At 37.0% G+C, this 26,998-nt stretch overlaps 1 protein-coding gene across 8 annotated transcripts in view; it reads left to right on the top strand.

Annotated features, from left to right (window-relative positions):
• Positions 1-26,998, top strand: part of RIC1 (RIC1 homolog, RAB6A GEF complex partner 1) — a 141,773-nt gene that overhangs the window by 58,181 nt on the left and 56,594 nt on the right. For 7 of the 8 annotated variants that reach the window (XM_055578140.1, XM_055578138.1, XM_055578137.1 and 4 more), the window contains 2 exons: positions 5,262-5,341; positions 22,510-22,617. In XM_055578140.1, coding sequence (XP_055434115.1) covers positions 5,262-5,341; positions 22,510-22,617 — 188 coding nt within the window. Of the gene's footprint in view, positions 1-5,261; positions 5,342-20,655; positions 20,755-22,509; positions 22,618-26,998 lie in introns of all 8 variants that reach the window. The other variant, XM_055578142.1, reaches the window with a different exon arrangement.

The raw sequence follows: 26,998 nt of genomic DNA, 5'->3' as shown, positions 1-26,998 counted from the left end.
ACTCAAACACTTCCAGAAAGTTGCAGAGGAAGGTAAACTTCCAAACTCATTCTATGAGGCTGCCGTCACCCTAATATCAAAACTAGACAAAGATGCCACAAAAAAAGAAAACTACAGGCCAATATCACTGATGAACATAGATGCAAAAATCCTTAACAAAATCCTAGCAAACAGAATCCAACCACAGATTGAAGAGATCATACATCATGACCAAGTGGGCTTTATCCTAGGGATGCAAGGATTCTTCAGTAGTCGCAAATCAATGTGATACATCACATTAACAAATTGAAAGATAAAAACCATATGATTATCTCAATAGATACAGAGAAAGCCTTTGACAAAATGCAACATCCATTTATGATAAAAACCCTCCAGAAAGTAGGCATAGAAGGAACATACCTCAACATAATAAAAGCCATATATGACAAACCCACAGCAAACATTATCCTTAATGGTGAAAAATTGAAAGCATTTCCCCTAAAGTCAGGAACAAGACAAGGGTGCCCACTCTCACCACTACTATTTAACATAGTTTTGGAAGTTTTAGCCACAGTAATCAGAGAAGAAAAATAAATAAAAGGAACCCAGAATGGAAAAGAAGAAGTAAAACTCTCACTGTTTGCAGATGACATGATCCTCTACTTAGAAAACCCTAAAGATGCCACCAGAAAATTACTAGAGCTATCAATGAATACAGTAAAGTTGTAGGATATAAAATTAACACAGAGAAATCCCTTGCATTCCTATACACTAACAATGAGAAAACAGAAAGAGAAATTAAAGAAACAATTCCATTCACCATTGCAACAAAAAGAATGAAATACTTAGGAATAAATCTACCTAAAGAAACAGAAGACCTTTATATAGAAAACTATAAAACACTGATGAAAGAAACAAAGATGACACAAATAGATGAGAAATATACTGTGTTCCTGGTTTGGAAGAATCAATATAGTGAAAATGAGTATACTACCCAAAGCAATCTGTAGATTCAGTGCAAACCCATTCAAGCCATCAGTGGTATTTTTCAGGGACCTAGAACAAATAATTTCACAATTTGTATGGAAATACCAAAACCTCGAATAGCCAAAGCAGTCTTGAGAAAGAAGAATGGAACTGGAGGAATCAACCTGCCTGACTTCAGACTATACTACAAAGCTACAGTCATCAAGACAGTATGGTACTGGCACAAAGACAGAAATATAGATCAATGGAACAAAATAGAAAGCCCAGAGATAAATCCACACATCTATGGACACCTTATCTTTGACAAAGGAGGCAAGAATATACAATGGAGAAAAAACAATCTCTTTAACAAGTGGTGCTGGGAAAGCTGGTCAGCCACTTGTGAAAGAATGAAACTAGAACACTTTCTAACACCATACACAAAAATAAACTCAAAATGGATTAAAGATCTAAATGTGAAACCAGAAACTACAAAACTCCTAGAGGAAAACATAGGCAAAACACTCTCTGATGTAAATCACAGCAGGATCCTCTATGACCCACCTCCCAGGGTAATGGAAATAAAAGCAAAAATAATCTAATTAAACTAAAACTAAATTTAAGTTAAATTTAATTAAACTTAAAAGCTTTTTCACAACAAAGGAAACCATAAGCAGGGTGAAAAGACAGCTTTCAGAATGGGAAAAATTAATAGCAAATGAAGCAACTGACAAAGAATCTCAAAAATATGCAAGCAGCTCCTGCAGCTCAATTCCAGGAAAATAAATGACCTGATCAAAAAATGGGCCAAAGAACTCTACAGACATTTCTCCAAAGAAGACATAGAGATGGCTAACAAACACATGAAAAGATGCTCAACATCACTCATTATCAGAGAAATGCAAATCAAAACCACAATGAGGTACCATCTCACACCGGTCAGAATGGCTGCTATCAAAAAGTCTCCAAACAATAAATGCTGGAGAGGTGGGGAGAAAAGGGAACCCTCTCACTGTTTGTGGGAATGCAAATTAGTACAGCCATTATGGATAACAGTGCAGAGATTCCTTAAAAACTGGAAATAGAACTGCTGTACGACCCAGCAATCCCACTGCTGGGCATACACACCAAGCACACCAGAATGGAAAGAAACACACGTACCCCAATGTTTATCACAGCACTGTTTACAATAGCTAGAACATGGAAGCAACCTAGATGTCATCAGCAGACGAATGGATAAGAAAGCTGTGGTGCATATACACAATGGAATATTACTCAGCCATTAAAAAGAATACATTTGAATCATTCTAATGAGGTGGATGAAACTGGAGCCTATTATACAGAATGAAGTAGGTCAAAGAAAAACACCAATACAGTATATTGATGCATATATATGGAGTTTAGAAAGATGGTAACGATGACCCTATATGCGAGACAGCAAAAGAGACACAGATGTAAAGAACAGATTTTTGGACTCTGTGGGAGGAGGCGAGGGTGGGATGATTTGAGAGAAGAGCATTGAAACATGTATATTATCATATGTGAAATAGATTGCCAGTCCAGGTTCGATGAATGAGACAGGGTGCTCAGGGCTGGTGCACTGGAATGACCCAGAGGGATGAGGAGGGACGTGGGAGGGGGGTTCAGAATGGGGAACACATGTACACCGTGGCTGATTTCATGTCAATGTATGGCAAAAACCAGTACAATATTATAAAGCAATTAGCCTCCAATTAACATTTAAAAAATTGATTTTAAAAAATTAAAAAAAGAAAAAGTTGTGTCATCTGCGTATCTGGGGTTATTGGTATTTCTCCCAGCAGTCTTGATTCCAGCTTGTGTTTCATCCAGCCCAGCGTTTCTCATGATGTACTCTACATATAAGTTAAATAAGCAGGGTGACAATATACAGCCTTGACGTATTCCTTTCCCAATGTGGAACCAGTCTGTTGTTCGATGTCCAGTTCTAACTGTTGCTTCCTGGACCTCTGAAGTTAAAGCCATATAATCCAGTAATATGCCTTGGAGAAAGAAAAAAATATTTTAAGATTAGGAATGATAACAGGAAGATTAGGAATGATAACAGGAAAGAGAACTTTGAAGTTCTTTATTTTGTCTTTTCATTAACTTTTTGGAAAAGCAGGTCTTAGAGTATGTACTTAGGTTCATTATATATACTAGAAGAAGGTTTCGAAATTGTTGATTGAGCAATATACTTATTGAGTTATATACTTAAATTTGCAGTATTTGGGGATAGGAAGAGAAGGACCGTTCTAACTATGGCCTCACTACATAATAACAACAGTTTTGGTATAGATACACAAAGATGCTCTTTTTAAGAATGATTGTTTACCACCAAAACTTTTGTTGTTCAAAGGCAGGCATGTTTATGAAATTATCACTGATGAATATCATTAATATCTGGAAATATATAACATTTAATATACATGCAAAACCAACTTTACCTTGTAGAGATGATTGATACAGAATACCAAAATAGTAAATCAAGCCATATTTGTAACTTCATCTAGTATACTATGTAAGGTTTCTAAATGCTGGGGCAAAGTGATGCTATAGTTTCCCTGGCATTATAGTCTTCTAAGCGGTTGTTAAAATTCTCAGTATATTATTAGCATTTGATGTTCTGAAATGTTAAACTTTTGACTTCGAGTGACTGATATTCCAGACAAAGTATATATGTTATTTATCTAAGTACTGTACTATGTTGTTTTATTTTTCTAGCCCATGTAGTAGTAGAGTTTACACATTTTAAACAGTCAGTAAATCTACATAGGGGTCGTGATGTCTGTGAAACTTTCAGTATGGTTTTTATTTGCATCCATTTTCTTTTTGATCTCATAGTTTTCGCATTAGAATAATATAAAATTGCACATGAGGAATTAGAATGACTATCTTATCTGGAGGATTTTAGCCTTTTTTCTTTGGTATCCCAATATGTTGAACTAGAGTTTTGGAAAACATGAAATATTAAAGTTTTTAGCTTAAAAACAGATCACCTGGCTTTGCTGAAGAAATTTAGTGTTTCCTCTTGCATTCCTTTATATGAAAAACAGAAAACCTGTACTGGAAAGAAATTTGAAACCTTGAATAATTTAAAAAATTATTTTTTTTTTTAGTTCTATTTTTGGTAAAAGCTGTCCTGCCACTAAAATGCCAAGAATTCAGTATGAATATAAAGTAGTTTGAGTAAAACATTGCCATTTGATTCTGTTATGTCTGAAAGTATTTGTTTAGAAAAAGCTATAGTTTTTTTTAATATATTTATATAAATGTAAAATGGTTGGTTGAACTTCACAAGTAGATATCTGCCATGATCATATGACACTTTGTTTTAGTACAATTTATAATTTTTTAATTGAAGTGTAGTTGATTTGCAATGCTGTGTTAATTGCTGTGCAGCATAGTGATTCAGTTATACATACATATACACACACATGGTCTTTTTAATATTCTTTTGCATTATAGTTTATCACAAGACATTGAATATTAAATGTAGATCCCTGTGCAGTAGGACCTTGTTATTTGTTCATTCCTTATATAACAATTTGTATCTGCCTAATCCTAAACTCCCAGTCTGTCCATCCCCAACGCTGGCAACCATGTCTGTTTTCTGTGTCTGTTAGTCTGTTTCTGTCCTGTAAATAAGATTCATTTGTGTCATATTTTAGGTTCCATATATAAGTGATATTGTATTTTTCTTTCTGACCTACTTAATACAGTTTGAAGCATTTTGTTAACTTAGAAAAATTAGCTGATGTTCAAACTTTTGAAATTGAAGGTTCTCTATTTTTCTTCTTTCTCAAGAGTATATTTTGTAGTAAATCAGGCTAATTTATTGATTTTGAAATATATAAAGTATGTTGAATTTCATCATACTATTACCATTTGGTGATGTCATTGCTTTAAAAACTCAGAAAAATTTTACCATATTATTCCAGAGTTCAGAACAGTCTGTATATTTTACAAAATAACCATCTATTACCTGAATAATAGTTATTTTAGAATACTAATGTTTATAGCATATTATAAATTATTAATTTCAATTACCTATGGAATATTTTGAAACCTATAAATTCCTTTCATGAGTTACTTTATGAACAAGATAGATTATACTGAAACAAAGTGATTCGTTTTCTTGCATAATTTAGCTGTAGGTCTTCAAAAGAGTGTTCTTAAGAGTAAAATATTTTCAAAGAAAGAAATGCTTTGAAATAAATACTTTAAATAAAATTAAAATTAAGGTTACAATCATAGCTTTACCCTTTAATTCATGGTAATTAAAATTTATCTTTCAGACAGCAAATGGCTACATCTTGTTTTTTCACATAACATCTACAAGAGGGGACAAGTACCTTTATGAACCAGTGTATCCCAAGTAAGTTCATTATCTTTTATTTTTAAATATTTGTGTACTTTGTATTCATAAAATGTTGCAGTTTAGGGTTGTCTGAAGTGCTGGGCCAGCATTTCCAAAAACACTGTTTCAGAAATTACTAGGTCTTCAAACTGCTGTCACTTGAATAAAAAAATTCTATAGTAAGTCTGGAAATCTTGGATGAATATATTCCGTAATGTTTTATGGGAAAACCCAAATGAACTTTTTGGCCAACTCAATACTATCTCCCTTCTTGGACATTCAGAATTACTGTTAATATACTCTAGTTTTAGCTTTGTTTAGTCTCTATTGGGGATGTATGAGCTAAGAGATTATGAAGAGAAGAAGTAAAATGTCAGTAAGCTATAGGTACTTTGTTCTGTATATTTTAGTATATGCATAGACTAAGTACGTGCCCCGAAAGAATTTGAGGGAACTTGAACTTTTGATCTTTAATCTATGTTGTTCAGTATGTTTTATATTGTTTTTGTTGTTGTTTGCCTTTTGAAATAAGAACATTTTATTGAAAGAACTTTTGAAATAAAATAACATAATCTTCATGTATGATACCTTTTTAAAAAAACAAGCCATTAAAACTGGATGAAAATATAAATGAATTATTTATCACATTTCTAGACGGTGGAAGACAGATATTATTGGTTATATAAGAAGTGAAAGAGAAAATAGATTTCATTATATGTAAGTTTAAATTTCTGAAAATTAACAGTGATAAAACTGACAAACATTAAAAGTAGCACTGGGGGAAAATTATGCAGTCGATAGGACCAAGGCTTACTATTTTTTATATGAAGGAGTCATATAAATTGCTAAAAAACACAAAGATTTCAAAAATGAATAGGTAAGAGCAATCTTATAAGAGGAAATGTAATCCATTTTAATTCTCAATTTACACACGGTCCTGTAAATAAAAAGCAATAAACAGGGTCACCTTATAGGTGGTGATGATGATTATTCTCTTCTAGATGGGCAGGGGAGTAAATGACATCTCTGGAAACAGTGAAAAATACAGTTTACTTCATTTTACCAACATGATTTACATATATTTCCAGTGTTTTGAAATAGTATTTTGAGATTCATTTTTTGTTTTCCAGAGGTTTTTTAAAAGTTTCTTACCTTGTAATACTAAGTAGTATCCCAACAATGCATGAATTTTGCTGTTTAACTGCATATGTTAAGCTAGAGAAGTAAAGAGCATTATTATTATTATTTATTGACTTGGATGATCTTCATTGTATTGAAGATTTTTTTAGTATGTGAGCCTCAATAAAGTATGTATTGCCTTAGAGCAGCATGAATAATAATGAAAGGGGATATAACCTTTGATATCAAATAGACTTGGAATTAAATGTCAGTTCTGCTGTTTTTCAGCTGTATGACTTCTATCAAGTTAATCCTTCTAAAACCTCAGTTTCCTCATCTGTAGAATGAAATAGCAGTTGTAATTATTTTAAGGATTAAATGAGATCAGGCATATTAAATGTTTAGATAAGCACCTAATAGATGGAAAAAGTAATATGGACAACTGCTATTATTTGTACGCTTTTCCTGTGTTAGTTGCTCAATCGTGTCTGACTCTTTGTGATCCCATAGACTGTAGCCTGGCAAGCTCCTCTGTCCATGGGATTTCGCAGGCAAGAATACTGTATGTTGTACATTTTTTGCTTTTGAGTTGATAGTATACTTTTTTTAGAGTCTAACTTCTAGTAACTGCTACATAAAATGAAATAAAATCTCTTATATAGGAACAGTTTTGCAGAGCAAATTAGTCAGTCTATTATATATTAGGCTGGCCAAAATATGTGACGAAAAGCCCAAACAAACTTTTTGGCCAATCCAATATTGGTGTGCTAGACTACTTTCTAGTTGGATTTTTTAGTCTAGTAAGTTTCTTAGTTTTTCTAGTAGAACCTGTTTATAAAATGGGAATAAAAATATTTTCTTCTTCAGTTCTTTGCAGGATTGTATGGCTTAGGTTTTTAAAATCTGATTTGAGGAGAGTTTTAAAAAAATACTTAGTTTTTATAGGATGTAAGATAAGCTCAGGGAGGTATTGCACGACATAGGGAATACAGCCAATATTTTGTAATAACTATAAATGGAAAGTAACCTTTAAAAATTGTATAAAATTTTTAAATGAAAAAAATTTAGTTTTAATTAGTGTATTATTATCATCTGTGCCATTGTAAACACTTATGAAGTTCAAGACACTGTTCTAAGCACTTTTCAAATTCATTTAATCCCTGTCGCAACCTGATGAGGTAGTTATGGACAGTTACTTGCAGCAGAGAGGCCAAGTAACCCATCGAGAGTCACACACTAGTAAATAACACACTCAGGATCAGACCTAAATGTTGTAACTTCAGAATCTGTGTATTTAATCACCAGTACTACATAAACTGCCTCAACCCTCTTTCCATCTAGTCTTCTGTTACTCTTGGATTTATTTGGTGAGTCAGGAATTTAATTAAAAAAAATGAATGATCTGGAGTGGTTTATAGTAGTCTTAAAGAATAGAGGCAGTATAGTTGAGGCCAGTAGTCAGTCACCTTCTCAGTTAGAAATACTATTGTCTCTTGCTTCTCTTTTCTGAATCTTATGAGTTTATCATATGAGTTTTTCTAGAGTATCTCAGCATCGTCAAATTATGTGACAGCATCTTAACTCTCAGAATGCCTATCTTTTCTCATATACTCCATCTTTGTTGTTGTTTAGTCACTAAGTCATGTCTCACTCTTTTATGACCCTGTGGACTGCAACCTCCCAGACTCCTCTGTCCATGGGACTTCCCAGGCAAGAATACAGGAGTGGTTGCTATCTCCTTCTCCAGGGAACTTCCTGACCCAGGGATCGAACCATGTCTCATGCATTGCAGGCAGATTCTTTACCACGGAACTACCAGGGGAGCCATGCTCTATCTTAGAACAGGTTGTTGTTTAGTCACTTAGTCATGTTTGACTCTTTGTGACCCCATGGACTGCAGCATGCCAGGCTTCCCAGAGTTTGCTCAAACTCATGTCCATTGAATTGGTGATGCTATCCAGCCATCTCATCCTCTGTTGTCCCCTTCTCCTTCTGCCTTCAGTCTTTCCCGGCATCAGGGTCTTTTCTAATGAATCGGCTCTTCACATCAGGTAGCCAAAGAATTGGAGCTTCAGCTTCAGCATCAGTCCTTCCAGTGAATATTCAGGATTCATTTCCTTTAGGATTGACTGGTTTGATCTCCATGCAGAGATCACTGATTTAGAGGGCATGGACTTAGAGGGCATTGTGCTAAGTGAAATAAACCAGACAGAGAAAGAAAAAGAAAGACAGATACTGTATATCACTTTTATGTGGAATCTAAAAAATATAACAAACTAATGAACATAACAAAAAAGAAATAGACTCACAGATACAGAGAACAAACGACGGGTTACCTGTGAGGAGAGGAGCAATATAGGCATGAGAGAGTAGCAGATAGAAACCATTGAATGTAAGATAGACTACAAGGATATATTGAACAGCACAGGAAATTTATCCAGTATTTTGTGACAACTGTAAAGGGAGTATTATCTTTAAAAAATTACATTAAATGCACAAATAGTGAGAGACATATAAACAGTAAAAAGTGAAATTGTGAACCTAGTCTGCTTTTTCAGATTCCAGTCTCGTTTTACTCTCCAATTAGCTTTATATTTGAGTAAATAAATACCTAGGAGTTAAATTGCTGGGGCATATCACATGTCTAGTGATTTAAGATTGGAGACATTGTATTACCTATCGAGTGTCCGATTTTTACTCTTTTGCTTTAAAGAATGTTGAGGTTTGTCTTGGAGAGCAGTTAAGTTGGAGATTTTCTTGATCCTTTTGGAGCTTATTTATAAATTTTTAGGGCGGATTCAACCTTTAGGCTATATTAGCACTTCTGAGCTCTATTCTAACGTCCTGGGTCTTTAAACAGGTCTCTTTGATCTGGTCAGAGCTAGAATTTCCCCAAGCCCTCTATGAGCTATACAATTTGAAACTCTGGAAGTTTTTCTTTGGCTGACCTTGTGGAGTTTCCCTATATACAGTCGTAGCTTAGTATTTAGCAACATTTAAGGGGAACCTATATTGGTTTCCAGAGCTCTTTTTCTGTATCTCCTGCCTCTCTTGTACTCTGTTCCACAAATAGCTGCTTCTGCTTCCCTAAACTTTAATCTTCTTCTGCTCAACTTAACAAGACTGCTGTATTATGCTTGTGTTTTCCTAACTTACATGGTAATCTCAAAAGTGACTTCTACCAGGAATCTTTGTTTGCCTCCCTTCACTCAGGAGTACAGTCCTGTGCTGCCTGTTATGCAGTGTCTGAAAACTGTTTCTTACATTTTGTCCAGTTTTTTTTTTTTTGTTTTCAGTTGTATCTGGAGGGCTAATTTGGCACCAGTTTTCTGTTATTATAGTAATAAAGTGACTAACCATCTATGTCCCTGTCCATCAACTTGAACAGTTTCTGGTCTTTTTTCATTGGGAATGTTTTAGCACATTTAAGATATCATCATTTTATTTCATCCCAAAATGTTTTCATTATTGACATTCTGGCAAACAATTAGATTGACTCAGAATGCTGCTATATGAGGTATGGAGTTTGAGGAAGGAAAACATCCTGAGCCTTACCAGAACTCTGGTTGGAGAATCAAAGCCTTTTGGTCCAGAATTCAGCTCGGACTGCCAGAACTTGCTGGATCAAGTCTAACACATTCCAGACATTTTAAAACTTGATAATCTGAGTTGTAAGAGAATAGATCTTAAAAGGTCTCATCACAAGGGGAAAAAAAATGTAATTATGTGAGGTGTTGGATGTTAATCTTACTGAGGTAATTATTTTAAAATATATATGTAAATCATTTTGTTGTGCACCTTAAACTCATGCAGGGTTCTATTGTCAGTTACACCTCAGTAAACTGGGGAAAAAGAAAAGATGTGAAAATCTGAAGTTAGATTCATTTTCATTATCATCATCAAACACTTATTGTGTGCTATGGTGTCATTTGTAAGACATTAGCTGTCCTGATGCTGGAAAGGTATAAGATGCTAAGGAAGAAATAAGTATTTAACAGCAGTATAAAAATGGGAAATGCCCAGTGAACATCCCTGAAAGTGGTAATATTAATAGCATTTCAGGCAGATGCTTGAATTGTCAGGGAAAGTTTTGTAGATAGGGACATTTGAGCTATACTTAAAAGGAAAGATAGGCCTTGGGTAAGTTATGTTGCTAGGAAAACACTGTACTTTTGAAATTCCTGTCCCATGTCCCTGTGTTACTGTGCCCTCCATACCCCTCCTTGCCCCTCTACCACAAGATTTATCAGGTCATCTGCCATGTTATTTTCTTTGAAGTGAAGTAAAGTGAAGTCGCTTAGTCGTATCCGACTCTTTGTGATCCCATTGACTGTAGCCTACCACGCTTCTCTGTCCTTGGGATTTTCCAGGCAAGAGTACTGGAGTGGGTTGCCATTTCCTTCTCCAGAAGATCTTCCCAACTGGATTGAACCTGGGTCTCCCGCATTGTTTACCACCTGAGCCACCTCGTTGTTTTCTTTAGCTGGCATTTAAAGTATTTGAGATTTCTTGCACAAATAGACTTTGTTGAAATAAATGCCTTTTGAGTTTAATTGTGTGCGTGCACGTGTGTGTGTGCATGCGCATGTGCGCAGTCTTGTCTGACTCTTTGCAACCCCATGGGTCTGTAGCCCGCCAGGCTCCTGTGTCCATGGAATTTCTCAAGTAAGAATACTGGAATGGGTTGCCATTTCTTTCTCTAGGGAATCTGCCAGACCCTTGTCTCTCATATTGGCAGGTGGAATTTTTACCACTGTGCCACCTGGGAAGCCCTTACTTAATTGCATAGTGAAACTTTGCTTTTAATTCATGAAAAATACATTAGTAAAACAAAACTCTAAAAATGGCTTAATTTCATTTTCCATTCTTTCTTATGATATTGGACTTAGTATTATTACTTCTAATAAATACATAGCAGTTTAGAGATATGGAGAAGAGAATAGAATTTGAAATTGGAGACACCTGGGTTTCAATTTGTGCCCTACTTTTTGCAGGCATTGACTTGGAAAAGCTGTTTGTTCGGTTATTTTCTATGCTTTTGTGCATCTGTAAGATAAGAATAGTGAGTTAGTAGGTCTTTAGTAAGTTGCAGTTGTTATTGTCTGGGTTGCCTTTTGAATTATTAAACATAATCTACTTCCACTGGACATTTGACAATGTGTGTGTTCGGGAAAGAAGGAAATTCAAGTTCACTGGGAGATGGTGATGGACAGGGAGGCCTGGCATGCTGTGATTCATGAGGTCGAAAAGAGTCAGACACGACTAAGCAACTGAACTGAACTGAAATATATGTATTCTCTTATAATCCATTTATTTCTCTGTGGTCAGTAGTAATGCCCCTTCTTTCATTTCTAATTTTAGTAAGTTGAATCTTTTTTCCTTAGGTTTTTCAGTTTTATTGATGTTTTCAGAGAACTACCTGTGCTTTATTTGATTTTCTCTATTATTTTCCAGTTCTCTGGGGTTTTTTTGGTTGTTGTTGTTCATATCCATTCCGGTCTTCATTATATCCTTCCTTCTGCTAGTTTTGTTGTTGTTCAGTCAGTAAGTCACATCCAACTCTTTAAGTTTGCTCCTTCTCTAGTTCCTTTTAAGGTGTGAAGTTAGGTTATAGATTTGAGATTTTTCCTCTAAGTGTAAGCATCTTGGCTGTAAATTTTCCTCTGATGACTGCATTTACTGCCCTCTATGACGTTGTGTTTTCATTTTCATTAGTCTTGAAGGATTTTTAATTTTCCTTTTGGTCTTTTCTTTAACCTGTTGGCAGTCTCTGAGACTTGTTTAATTTCTACATTTTTGGATATTTCATAATTTCCCTTCTGTTATTGCTATGTAGTTTCATTCCATGGTGATCAGATACTTTGCATGATTTCAGTCTTTTTAAATGTATTGGGGCATTTTGGTGACCTAATGTGTTCTCTTCATGTACGTTTGTGAAAGAATGTGTATTCTGCTGTTACCTGGTAGTCTGGAATGTGTATTAGCTCTGAGTGGTTTATAATGTTCAAATTCTCTATTTCCTTACTAATCTTCTATCTAATTGTACTGTGCATTATTGAAAGTGGGGTATTGAAATGTCCAATTGTTACTTTTGAACTATTTCTCCCTTCAGTTGCTTCAGTATTTGCTTCATAAGTTTTCAGACTCTTGTTATTAAAAGTTTTATCTGTTTATAATAGTTATATCTTCTTGCTGGATTGAGTCTTTCATCAATATGCAATGTCCTTTATCTCTTGTAACAATTTTTTGTTTGAAGTATTTTGTCAGATATTACTACAACCACCTAGCTTTGTCTTATTTGCTATTTGCATGAAATATTTTTTCATCCTTTCATATTCAACTTATTTCTTTTGCTCTAAAATGAGTTTCTTATAGAAAACTTAGAGGTGGGATCATAAATTTTTTTAATCTATTCAGTCAATGTGTCTTTTAATTGGAGAGTTTAATCTGTTTACATATAAGGTAATTGATGATAAGAAAGGAATTCTGCTATTTTGCTATTTGTTTTCCATGTGTCATATCTTTTTTGATCCTCAGTTCCTCCATACTGTCTTCTTTTGTGTTTAATTTTGATTCCTCTCTCATTTCCTTCTCTCTGTATATTTTTAGTTTTTCTCAGTTGTTACCTTGGGAATTACTTAGCATCTTACATTTAAACAACCTAGATTAAATTAATAACAACTTGATTTCAATACTAAAGCTATATTCCTGTACAAATTCATCCCTCTCATTTTTTCTTATTGTCACACATTACATCATTATGCATTGTGAGCCCATAATGTAGATCTAGAATTACCTTTTCATTCATTGTTGTTGTTCGTTTCTCAGTTGTGTCCAGCTCTTTGCTACCCCATGGATGGCGGCATGCCAGGCTTCCCTGTCCTTCACTGTCTCCCTGAGTATGTTCAATCTCAAGTCCATTGAGTCTATGGTACCATCTAACCATCTCATCCTCCGCTGCCCCCTTCTCCTTTTGCCCTCTATCTTTCCTAGCATTTGGGTCTTTTCCAGTGAGGTGGCTCTTCACATCAGATGGGCAAAATATTGGAGCTTCAGTATCAGTTCTTCCAGTGAATAATCAGGATTGATTTCCTTTAGGATTGGGAATGAAAATCCTAACCCTAAACCCTAACCCTTGTTTGGTCTCCTTGAAGTCCAGGGGACTCTCGAGAATCTTCTCTAGTGCCACAGTTTGAAAGCAGCAGTTCTTCCTTTGATGCTCAGCTCAGCCTTCTCTGTGGTCCAGCTCTCACATCCGTACATGACTACTGGAAAAGCCATAGCTTTGACTATATGGACCTTTGTAGGCAAAGTGATATCTCTGCCTTTTAATATGCTGTCTAGCTTGGTCATAACTTTTCTCCCAAGGAGTAAGCTTCTTTTAATTTCATGGCTGCAGTCAGTGATTCTGGAGCCCAAGAAAATAAAGTCGGTCACTGTTTCCTTTTTTTTCCCCATCTAGCTGCCATGAAGTGATGGGACCAGATGCCATGATCTTCATTTTTTGAATGTTGAGTTTTAAGCCAGTTTTTTCACTCTCCTCTTTTCACTTTCATTAAGAGACTCTCTAGTTCCTCTTCGGTTTCTGCCATTAGGGTGGTGTCATCTGCATATCTGAAGTTACTGATATTTCTCCCAGTAATCTTGATTCCAGCTTGAGCTTCATCCAAGCAGGCATTTTGCATGATGTACTCTGCATAGAAATTAAATAAGCAGGGTGACAGTATGCAGCTTTGACATACTCCTTTCCCAATTTTGAACCTCCGGTTCTGACTGTTGCTTCTTAACCTGCATACAGGTTTCTCAGGAGACAGGCAAGGTGGTCTGGTATTTCCATCTCTTTAAGAATGTTCCACAGTTTGTTGTGATCCACACAGTCAAAGGCTTTAGCGTAGTCAAGCAGAAGTAGATGTTTTTCTGAAATTCCCTTGCTTTTTTATGACCCATAGGATATTGGCAATTTGATCTCTGGTTCCTTTGCCTTTTCTGAATCCACCTTGAACATCATGAGGTTCTCGGTTCACATACTGTTGAAGCCTAGCTTGAAGGATTTTGCGCATTACCTTGCTAGCATGTGAAATGAGCGCAATTGTACAGTAGTTTGAACTTTCTTTGGCATTGCCCTTTTTTGGAATTGGGATGAAAACTGACCTTTTCCAGTCCTATGGCCACTGCTGAGTTTTCCAAATTTGTTGGCATATTGAGTGCAGCACTTTAGCAGCAGCATCTTTTAGGATTTGAGATAGCTCAGCTGGAATTCTATCTCACCCAGTAGCTTTGTTTGTAGTAATGCTTCCGAAGGTCCACTTGACTTCACACTCCAGGATGTCTGGCTGTAGGTGAGTGATCACACCATCATGGTTATCTGGATCATTAGGACCTTTTTTTTTTTACAGTTCTTCTGTGTATTCTTGCCGCCTGTTCTTAATATCTTCTATTTCTGTTAGGTGTATACCATTTCTGTTCTTTATTGTGCCCATCTTTGCATGAAATGTTCTCTTGGTATCTTTGATTTTCTTGAAGAGATCCTAGTCTTCCTATTCTATTGTCCTCTGTTTCTATGCATTGTTCATTTAAGAAGACTTTCTTATCTCTCTTTGCTATTCTTTGGAATTCTGCATTCAGATGGGTATGTCTTTTTTATCTCATTTGCCTTTCATTTCTCCTCTTTTCTCAGCTATTTGTAAGCCCTCCTCAGACAACCATTTGCCATTTCTTTTTCTTGGGGATGGTCTTGATCACTGACTGCCTCCTGTACAGTGTTACGAATCTCCATCCATAGTTCTTCAGGCACTCCATCTGTCAGATCTAATGCCTTGAATCTATTTGCCACTTCTACTGTATAATCAATCATAAGGGATTTGGTTTAGGTTATACCTGAATGGCCTAGTGGTTTTCCCTACTTTCTTCAATTTAAGTCTGAATTTGCCAATAAGGTGTTCATGAATGAGCATGCAGGCTTAGTTGCTCTGCAGCATGTGGGATCTTAGTTCCCCAACCAGCAGTTGAGCTCACATCTCCTGCACTGCACAATGGATTCTTTACCACTGGACCACTAGGGAAGTCCTGAGGATCCCTTGTATATGACAAGTCACTTCCCTTGTTGCTTTCAAGATTCTGTCTTTCAGTAGTTTACAGATTATGTATCTTGGTGTGAATCTTTTTAAATTTATCCTTCTTGGGAGTTTGCTATGTTTCTTGGATAGTAGATTTCATGTCTTCATTATATCTGGAACATTTTTAACCATTATTTCCTCAGTTATTCTTCCTGTGTCCTTTCTCTTGCCTTGCCTTTGGTACTCCGATTATATGTGTGATGGTATGCATGGTGGCGCCCCATGGTCTCTTAAGCTACATTCATTTTTCTTCATTCTTCTTTCTTCTCCTCAGATTGCATACTGAATAAAATCACCTATGAATGATAATCACAAGCTATTGTTGGGTTTTACTGGACCACAGTTTAATAACTCTTATAGTTATTTGACATAGTATATAGATGACCCTTGAACAACATGGGTTTGAACTGTACAGGTTCACTTATGAGTGGATTGTTTTCAATAAACATATAGTACAACATGACACATGGTTAGTGGAATCTGTGAATGCAGAACCACAGATAAAGAGGACTAACTGTGGGACTTAAGTATCAGTAGATTTTGATACTCATGGTGGGTCCTAAAATCAGTCCTCTCCAGACACCAAGGGACAGCTGTATTATATGTCTTAAGCTAAGCTTATGACAGCTAAGTCCCTGAGATAGAGGATTAAAGCAGAGCATCATGTGCTAAGTGTTGGCTCTTAAATCCTCTGCCCAGAAGTAACGCAAATCACTTCCCCTTGTGTTTTTTAGGCCAAAACAAGTCACATGGCTGTACCTCATTTTAAGTGGTCAGTCAGTCAGTTCAGTTGCTCAGTCGTGTCTGACTCTTTGCGACCCCATGAATCACAGCACGCCAGGCCTCCCTGTCCATCACCAACTCCCGGAGTTCACCCAGACTCACGTCCATCGAGTCAGTGAGGCCATCCAGCCATCTCATCCTCTGTCGTCCCCTTCTCCTCCTGCCCCCAATCCCTCCCAGCATCAGAGTCTTTTCCAATGAGTCACCTCTTCGCATGAGGTGGCCAAAGTACTGGAGTTTGAGCTTTAGCATCACTCCTTCCAAAGAAATCCCAGGGCTGATCTCCTTCAGAATGGACTGGTTGGATCTCCTTGCAGTCCAAGGGACTCTCAACAGTCTTCTCCAACACCACAGTTAAAAGCATCAATTCTTCGGCACTCAGCCTTCTTCACAGTCCAACTCTCACATTCACACATTACTACTGGAAAAACCATAGCCTTGACTAGATGGACCTTTGTTGGCAAAGTAATGTCTCTGCTTTTGAATATGCTATCTAGGTTGGTCATAACTTTCCTTCCAAGGAGTGAGCGTCTTTTAATTTCCTGGCTGCAGTCACCATCTGCATTGATTTTGGAGCCCAGAAAAATAAAAGTCTGACACTGTTTCCACTGTTTCCCCATCTATTTCCCATGAAGTGATGGGACCAGATGCCATAATCTTCATTTTCTGAATGTTGAGCTTTAAGCCGACTTTTTCACTCTCCTCTTTCACTTTCATCAAGAGGCTTTTGAGTTCCTCTTCACTTTCTGCCATAAGGGTGGTGTCATCTGCATATCTGAGGTTATTGCTATTTCTCCCAGCAATCTTGATTCCAGCTTGTGTTTCTTCCAGTCCAGCGTTTCTCATGATGTACTCTGCATAGAAGTTAAATAAGCAGGGTGACAATATATAGCCTTGATGTACTCCTTTACCAATTTGGAACCAGTCTGTTGTTCCATGTCCAGTTCTAACTGTTGCTTCCTGACCTGCATACAGATTTCTCAAGAAGCAGATCAGGTGGTCTGGTATTCCCATCTCTTGAAGAATTTTCCACAGTTGATTGTGACTCACACAGTCAAAAGCTTTGGCATAGTCAATAAAGCAGATATAGATGTTTTTCTGGAACTCTCTTGCTTTTTCCATGATCCAGCAGATGTTGGCAATTTGATCTCTGGTTCCTCTGCCTTTTCTAAAACCAGCTTGAACATCAGGAAGTTCACTGTTCACATATTGCTGAAGCCTGGCTTGGAGAATTTTGAGCATTACTTTACTGGCGTGTGAGATGAGTGCAATTGTGTGGTAGTTTGAGCATTCTTTGGCATTGCCTTTCTTTGGGATTGGAATGAAAACTGACCTTTTCCAGTCCTGTGGCCACTGCTGAGTTTTCCAAATTTGCTGGCATATTGCGTGCAGCACTTTCATAGCATCATCTTAAGTGGTCAGGAAAGCACAATTTTATGTGCCCAAGAATGAAAAATACATTATTTTTCAGTAGTTTAAATGACAACCAGGTATGCATACTGTGTGGTTGTGTCTGTCTCTAAGAAGCCTCTGTTACTGAGTGAAAGTTAAAATTCTCAATATGCTTTTATTATCTCCTTTCAAAAAAGGTTATGATAAAGTTGTCTGAAAAGACATTCTACTGCCACTGCCAGCAGATGCCTTTGCGTACTCTTGCTAATAGTCTCCTAAGTAATCTACAGACTGTTCCTCCCCACTCTATCCCTAATCCCTTCTTTGGCATTCATTGTAATATTTCTTTGTGTACACAAAGGTTATTATTAACCTCTTTAATTCTATTAGTTTTCAGTTTCTTAACACCTGGAATTGAAGCCACTGGCTCACATGTCAACTCCTTCGCTTACTAGTTGTGTGACCGTAAACAGAATTCTTAATAATAAACTGAAGCTTCAGTTTCTTTTCTGGAAAAATAGAGATAATAATGCCTGATTTAAAGGATGGTAGTCAGTCGATTGAGATAATGTCTGCAGAATTTATTGTGTACTCAATATTTAGTGAATGCTCCATTTACTGCTTTTTTTTTCCTTCTGGTATTCAGTGCTCTTCATAGTTAGACTTTAACTTACCCTTCCCGCCTCATCTTCCATGGATGAGTGAAAGTTGCTCAGTCATGTCTGATTGTTTATGACCCCATGGACTGTAGCCCGCCAGACTCCTCTGTCCATGGAATTCTCCAGGCAAGAATACTGGAGTGGGTAGCCATTCCCTTCTCCAGGGGATCATCCCAACCCAGGGATAGAACCCAGGTCTCCCACATTGCAGGCAGATTCTTTACCATCTGAGCCACCAGGGAAGCCTGCCCTTTCAAAAATCTGATGCAGTACTCAAATTATTGTTGAATTATAAGTAATAGTATTTTTGATCAGAAAGTTGATTTTTTTGTTATTGTGATTTTAACAGTTGACTGCATTTTAGTACGTTTAGAGGAAGCAATGGAAACTATACTGTGAAATATATTTCTTAATTTTGCAGTGAAAGTCACTGAGAAGTCAGAATTTACTTAAATTTGCTATAAAATGCTTAATACTTTAGCTTTACTAAATGATAGTATTTATATAAAGGAAAATAGTTTCCAGTTTAAAGATGGGTGATGAGGTTTCCACTTTTCTTTTTTTGGTTGCGCTGGATCTTCGTTGCTGTGTGCTGGCTTTCTCTAGTTGTGGCAAGCAGTGGCTCCTCCCTGTTGTGGTGCACAGGCTCTAGGTGCCCAGGCTTCAGTAGTTGTAGCACATGAACTCAGTAGTTGTGGTGCTCCTGCTCAGTTGCTCCTCAGTATGTAGAATCGTCCCAGACCAGGGATCAAACCTGTGTACACTGCATTGGCAGGCGGATTCCCATCCATTGTACCACCAGGGAAGACCTCTGCTTTTTTCTTGAAAATCAGCAATTAGAACGAAAAGTTGAAATTCTGTTTTCACCTTTAATGACAGCTGGAAATATCTAACCAATAACCAAGAATTTGGATGAAAAGTGAAAGTGAAGTCGCTCAGTCGTGTCCGACTCTTTGCGACCCCATAGACACCAGGCTCCTCCGTCCATGGGATTTTCTAGGCAAGAGTACTGGAGTGAGAATAAATGACTCAAGAAGAATATCAAACCTGAGAGCCTATGGTTGCATATTTGATATTGATGAACAACAACTTGTTTGATCAGAACTCTAGAATGGCTCAGGTACTAATATCACAGAACATAGAGGGCCATAAATGGGGATTGTTTGAAAAATCTGAACAGGGAATGGAATTTCTATGTTCTTACCTCACAGGAGGCAGAAAATACACTGTCTGTTTAAACCAGAGGGATTCCAGGCACAGAATAGGACAAGGATGAGATGCTAAACTAAAGATGGTGATTAAGTGAAAGTTGTGCTGAATGATAGGATGTCAAGCTTTCTTCCCTTGCTCTGCTCCAGACATCTGGCTTCCGTACTTAAATATCCCAGATAGGATTGAGGGATTCTTCCTGGAGAAATTAAATCACTCCAGATGAATGATCCAACAGGCTATCATATTGGAAGACTTCTGGCCAGTATACTGAGGTCCACCAGTTGACAACCCAACTTAAACACACAGAGCTTATAATTTGTTTTTTCTTACTAACCTGTTAAACATGAAATATTGTTAGCTAGGGATCGTTAGCCATCTTAAGAAAGTTTCCAATGTAAAATAGACACATACACAGAAAAAAGGAAACTCACAGGAAATAGATGAGACTTCCCTGGTGGTCCAGAGGTTGAGAATCTGCTTTCCAGTGCAGGGAATGCAGATTCGATCCCTGGCTGGAGAAGATCCCGTGAGCCATGAGGCAGCTAAGCCCGTGTGCTGCGACTAGAGAGCCGGCTCACTGCAGCTGCTGAGCCTGTACCCTGTAGAGCCCTGTGCCACAGCTAGAGAAAGCCTGCGCATTGCAGTGAAGACCTAGTACAGCCAAATAAATAAATAAACCTTTTTAAAAAATGCAAATGATGAAAAGGAAATAGTGCAGGGGAAAAAACACTTTGGAGAGATAATAATAAACAACCTTAAACAGGTATTGCCTAATTTTAAAAAATTGATTCTATAAGAAAAAATGGGAAATTGGTGAGAAAGTTCCTGGAATTGAGAAGTATGATAGCAGAAATTTAAAATTCAGTAAAAGCATTGGAAGAAACATTTGTGGGACCCTCCTAGGATGTAGAACAGTAGCAGAAGAAATGCCTTTTCAGACAACTTTATCATAGTCTTTTTTGGAGGGACAAGCATTCATTCAAGTGTCATAATAAAATAGAGACATTTCAGACTTGAGAGTTCTAAGTTTACTTCTCATGCACCTTTCTAGGAAGCCCCAAGAATATGTGAACCGAGGAAGATACGGGATCTATAAAATAAAGGATTCAACATAGGAAAGAAGCAAAGAAATCATAAGGATGATGACAAAGTAAATATCATATTTGATAGCTATGCACTAGACTTAGGCAGTAGGCCATTGGGCATAAAGAAGGGTGACTCCAGAAGCAGGGGCAGGGGGAATGGAAATGATAAGTTCTATAACAGGTTTGCCCAAATAGAAGATTATATTGAGAGTTGTTTTGTCAGAGCTGTTAAGGAATATGAAACAATTAGGTATAAGTTTAAAGGAAATCAAGCAAATGGAGGCATGTGGTAAAGGTAACTTCAAGAAAATTATCAAGTTATATAAGGAAAGAAATGTGATTACTGAACACTACTTGACCCAGAAGAGAAACATATTTATATAATCATCATAATGAAAACATTTGGTATAATTATGTTGGGAGGATGGGGAGAAAATGGTAACTGAGAATAGAAAGTTAATGTCTGAAATTAATGATGCTAAAGCAGTGTAAACACACGGTTTAAAAATATGCAAGTAAATAAAAAAAGATAACAGCTCAAAGAATTCAAGCTGGCTGCTTTGTCACTGAAAAAAGACTACCTCTGTAGTTTTCTTGGTTGTGGGCCTTCTAGCATTGTTTGACTTTTTATCAGTATATGTATGTATTACTTTGAAAAATAACTTTAAAACTAGATGTACGTGGAGAATGTCTCAGGAAATTTATCACAGTGGTTTCTGTGATTAGTCAGATGTGACTCCTATAAATTATTGATAATAACTCATAGTGGCCTTCTAAGGGCTATCATATCAGTCAAACATACTAATTGAATATGAACATGTTTGGTTAAACATTAGCCAGTTTAGCCATTCAGACATGTAGAAAGAGTCAGGTATTCCAGCACATGGCAGTAGCTAGATGATGATAAAGCCCCACCAGGCTTCAGTATGGGAAATAACCTAAAACTAAAAAACTATCTGAATAATTTTCTTACTCAAAGCTAGGACTCTTAAAAGCTGTTTAACTTGTTAGACTCTTTGCACATAATTTTAGTAATATTGACAAATTGGTTTATAGGATTATAGCTAACAAGATGGAAAGATGATGGAGGCAGACTAATTGTTGCCTTGAGTTAATCATAACTGATAGTAAGAGAATAGACAGATAGCTATTAAATCCTAGCACAGGCATTGAGAAAGAATGGTCCAAATGCCATATGGTTATAAAGATTCTAAAACATCTTTATAGTCCTTTTGAGGGGGTGTGTGTGACAGCTCAATTATGTTGGCATTGACCTAGCTGCTCTAGTGCAGCCATTTAGTGCCAAGGAGTTTTCAGATTTAGCCATTTTGCCATTTATTACCACTTACTTAAAACATCTCCTAATTGTATCCCTGAATCTGACCTTCTGTCTGATACACACCTAAAGGATAGAAAGCAAGAGTGAGGTGTGGACTAAGGTAAGACAAGGTGACGATTTGGATCACTTCGGATATGCACTATACGAGAGAATGGTATATAAGTTCCATAGTTGTCCAACTCAGAAAAAGGCAATCAGTCATTTTAAGATATCTCTTGGTTCCTTTGAGAATTCACTTTTGTCCTGACTGTCGTGTGTGTGTGTGTGTGTTTTAGATTCTTTGCTTTTCTCCCTCTACTACCAACCCCCACCCCCAACACAGGTTACATTGGTCAGACACATTAATTTCTAATTGATATTGTCTGCTAAAATGGAATTTAAATATGTTTTTTACTTGAGAACCTAAAGGATGAACACTTAATTTGTACATGCAGTTGAGTTAAATATCTTTCTCTTTAATCCTGTGTATTCTTTTTTTTAGAGGAAGCCCGCAAATGAAAGGGACACCCCATTTTAAGGAAGAACAGTGTGCTCCAGCATTAAATTTAGAGATGAGGAAAATACTGGATTTGCAAGCACCTATCATGAGGTACAGTACTTTGGTTAAACTTAGCATTTCGTGATGACAGTATACAGTGTGGGGTTTGTTAATCGCATGAGCAATAAGAAAGTTGATTTTACTTCTTGTCATTGAGGATCATTTCTTTTTAGTCCTAGAAATTCTTGATTAGTCTTATAAAAAATGTAAAACCTTATAAGATGGTACATTATTATATTTAAATTATAGTAATAAAGCCCACAGTTTGGGTACATCAATTATAATTCTGTTTAGAAATTTTTATTTTTTTATAGGATCTAGAATTGTTCAAATGATATAGTTCAGTTCAGTTGCTGAGTCATGTCTGACTCTTTGTGATCCCATGGACTGCAGCACGCCAGGCTTTCCTGTCCCATCAACTCCTGGAGCTTGCACAAACGCACATCCATCGAGTCAATGATGCCATCCAACCATCTCATCCTCTGTTGTCCCCTTCTCCTCCTGCCTTCAATCTTTCCCAGCATCAGGGTCTTTTCCAAGGACCATGGTTAGAAAAGGGTTGAACCTGGGTCTTTTCTGGTTCTTCACATCAGATAACCAAGATATTGGAGCTTCAGCTTCAGCATCAGTCCTTCCAATGAGTATTCAGGACTGATTTCATTTAGGATTGACTGGTTTGATCTCCTTGCAGTCCAAGGGGTTCTCAGGAGTCTTTTCCAACACCACAGTTCAAAAGCATCAATTCTTCAGCACTCAGCTTTCCTTATAGTACAACTCTCACATCCATACATGACTACGGGAAAAACTATAGCCTTGATTAGATGGACCTTTGTTGGCAAAGTAGTGTCTCTGCTTGTTAATATGCTGACTAAGTTTGTCATAGCTTTTCTTCAGGGAGCAAGCGTCTTTTAATTTCATGGCTATAGTTACCATCTGCAATGAATTTGGAGCCCCCCCAAAATTAAGTCTGTCACTGTTTCCATTGTTTCCCCATCTATTTGCCATGAAGTGATGCCATAATCTTCGTTTTCTGAATGTTGAGCTTTAAGCCAACTTTTTCACCAACTTTTTCACTCTCCTCTTTTTACTTTCTTCTTTAGTTCTTCTTCACTTTCTGCCGTAAGGGTGGTGTTATCTGCATATCTGAGGTTATTGATATTTCTCCCGGCAATCTTGATTCCAGCTTGTGCTTCATCCAGCCTGGCATTTCACATGATGTACTCTGCATATAAGTTAAATAAGCAGAGTGACAATATACAGCCTTGATGTACTCCTTTACCAATTTGGAACCAGTCTGTTGTTCTGTGTCCAGTTCTAACTGTTGCTTCTTGACCTGCATACAGATTTCTCAGGGGTCAGGTAAGGTGGTCTGGTATTCCCATCTCTTTCAGAATTTTCCACAATTTGCTGTGATCCACACAGGCAAAGGCTTTAGCATAGTCAATAAAGCAGAAGTAGATGTTTTTCTGGAACTCTCTCGCTTTCTCAGTGATCCAACGGATGTTGGCAATTTGATCTCTGGTTCCTCTGACTTTTCTGAATCCAGCTTGAACATCAGGAAGTTCACCGTTCACGTACTGTTGAAGCCTGGCTTGGAGAATTTTGAGCATTACTTTGCTAGCGTGTGAGATGAGTGCACTTGTGCAGTAGTTTGAGCATTCTTTGGCATTACCTTTCTCTGGGATTGGAATGAACACTGACCTTTTCCAGTCCTGTGGCCACTGCTGAGTTTTCCAAATTTGCTGGCATATTGAGTGCAGGACTTTCACAGCATCATCTTTTAGTACTTGAAATAGCTCAACTGGAATTCTATCACCTCCACTAGCTTTGTTCGTAGTGATGCTTTCTAAGGCCCACTTGACTTCGCATTCCAGGATGTCTGGCTCTAGGTGAGCGACCACACCATCATGATTATCTGGCTCATGAAGATCTTCTTTGTATAGTTCTTGTGTGTATTCTAGCCACCTCTTCTTGATATCTTCTGCTACTGTTAGTTCCATACCATTTCTGTCCTTTATTGAGCCCATCGTTGCATGATGTGTTCCCTTGATATCTCTAATTTTCTTGAAGAGATCTCTAGTCTTTCCCATTCTATTGTTTTCCTCTGTTTCTTTGCATTGATCACTAAGGAAGGCTTTCTTATCTCTCCTTGTTATTCTTTGGAACTCTGCATTCAAATGGGTGGAATTTGAGTTCAAATCTTTTAATTTCTCCTTTGCCTTTCACTTCTGTTCTTTTTTCAGCTATTTGTACGGCATCCTCAGGCAACCATTTTGCCTTTTTGCATTTCTTTTTCGTGGGGATGGTTTTGATCACTGCCCCCTGTATAATGTCACAAACCTTTGTCCATAGTTCTTCAGGCACTCTATCAGATCTAATCCCTTGAATCTGTTTGTCACTTCCACTGATAATCATAAGGGATTTGATTTAGGTCATACCTGAATGGTCTAGTGGTGTTCCCTACTTTCTTCAATTTAACTCTGAATTGAAAATAAGGAATTCATGATCTGAGCCACAGTCAGCTCCGGTCTTGTTTTTGCTGACTGTATAGAGCTTCTCCATCTTTGACTGCAAAGAATATAATCAGTCTGATTTCAGTTTTGAGCATCTGGTGATGTCCATGTGTAGAGTTGTCTCTTGTGTTGTTGAAGAGAGTGTTTGCTGTGCCCAGTGCATTCTCTTGGCAAAACTCTGTTAGGTTTTACCCTGCCTTATTCTGTACTCCAAAGCCAAATTTGCCTGTTACTCCAGGTGTCTCTTGATTTCCTACTTTTGCATTCCAGTCCTCTATAATGAAAAGAACATCTTTTTGGGTGTTAGTTCTAGATGTCTTGTAGGTCTTGATAGAATCATTGAACTTCAGCTTCTTCAGCATTACTGCTTGGGGTATAGACTTGGATTACTGTAATATTAAATGGTTTGCCTTGGAAATGAATAGAGATCATTCTGTCGTTTTTGAGATTGCACCCAAGAACTGCATTTCTGACTTTTGTTGACTATTAGGGCTACTCCATTTTCTTTGTTTCAAATGGTATAACATAGTGTTATTACTTAAAAAGATACTTCTGCTTTTGTACAAACATTGAGGGCACTCTTTGTTGAAAAACTCCCAAATATGTTGTTGAATTAAAAAAAAAAAAGAAAAGTATGCTGTATGTAATAATGCTAGCATTACTGTCCCTGTTTTTAAAGAGCGGTGGTGGTGGTAGATTAGGTGTTGTTCTGGAAGAATACGTAAGAAACTGGGCATGAGAACTGAGTGGTGCAGGGGGACAGGTTTCCAAAGAAGTATTTATCTATATGGATGCAATATGTGAATATATTAAGCTATTGTATATGAGTGCAGTACCTATGTTTTTTAAATCCTTCCGATTCACAGTTGTAATGAACGGCTTCTTTTATTGTTTCTCTTATTAGAATACAGTACAGATAGTGGAACATACTAAATAGTATTGTGGGCAAGTGGCTGACTATTGTCTTGCCTTGTTTAATCTATCCTTTTTCACTCTAATTCTCAGAGAAAAAGAATGCCTTTTTGGTGTTTTTATTCACTTTCAAATGTGATGAGGGCTACAAAAGATTGCGTTAAGGTTACTCTCTATCTCGGATTTTATTTCAGCATAGAGATTCTGTTTAAGAATGTAACTTGTGTGAGGAATTTTGAATGTCTAGGAACCAAGCTATGTAGGACTGTACAAGCATGGCTTTCTGCCTCCACCTGGTGGGGGGAAAAATACACAGTTCATGGAAATAGGATAGAAAAAAAACCTTTAAAAAAAAGAATTCCTGCTATCTTGTACAAGTGTAACTTGTGCTCATTTTTAACCTACTTATTCAGGTGATTGGAAATCTCTAAGGTTTCTCTCAAAACTTCAGTAAAATGATTGCATTTCAGAAGAGTGTTATTATTAGCACCCGTAACATGGACCTCCTGGAAATTTAGTTGGAGAATTCCTATATAATTTTCAATTGAGTGAGGAGGTATGAAAATTGGGCTTTTAGCCTTCTGTTTTCTCTCTGAAAACTGCTGAAAATAAGTCAAATAAAGACAGGGACAGACCGCTGCTTATAGGCATAAGATGGCAAGAGTACTGCCATCTTTAATTTTTTATTGAAGAAGGAATAGGATTAAATGTTAAACATCTTTTTCTTGTTATTGATTAAGGATAGAGTATGTTTAGAAAATAAAAAGTACTATACTGCGATACTTAAAATGGATAACCAGCAAGGACCTGCTGTATAGCACATGGAACTCTGCTCAGTTGTTATGTGGCAGCCTTGATGGGAGGGGGGCTGGCGGGAGAATGGGTACATGTGTATGTATGGCTGAGACTCCTCTCTGTTCATCTGAAACTGTCACAACATTGTTAGCTGGCTATATCCCAGTACAAAAATTTTTTTTTAAATTTAAAAAAGAAAAAAGTACTAATAT

This window comes from Bubalus kerabau, chromosome 4 (genome assembly GCF_029407905.1).
Source record: "Bubalus kerabau isolate K-KA32 ecotype Philippines breed swamp buffalo chromosome 4, PCC_UOA_SB_1v2, whole genome shotgun sequence".
NCBI lineage: Eukaryota > Metazoa > Chordata > Mammalia > Artiodactyla > Bovidae > Bubalus > Bubalus kerabau.
The sequence above is the reverse complement of the archived record's forward strand: the minus strand, read 5'-3'. Positions and strand labels throughout refer to the sequence as shown.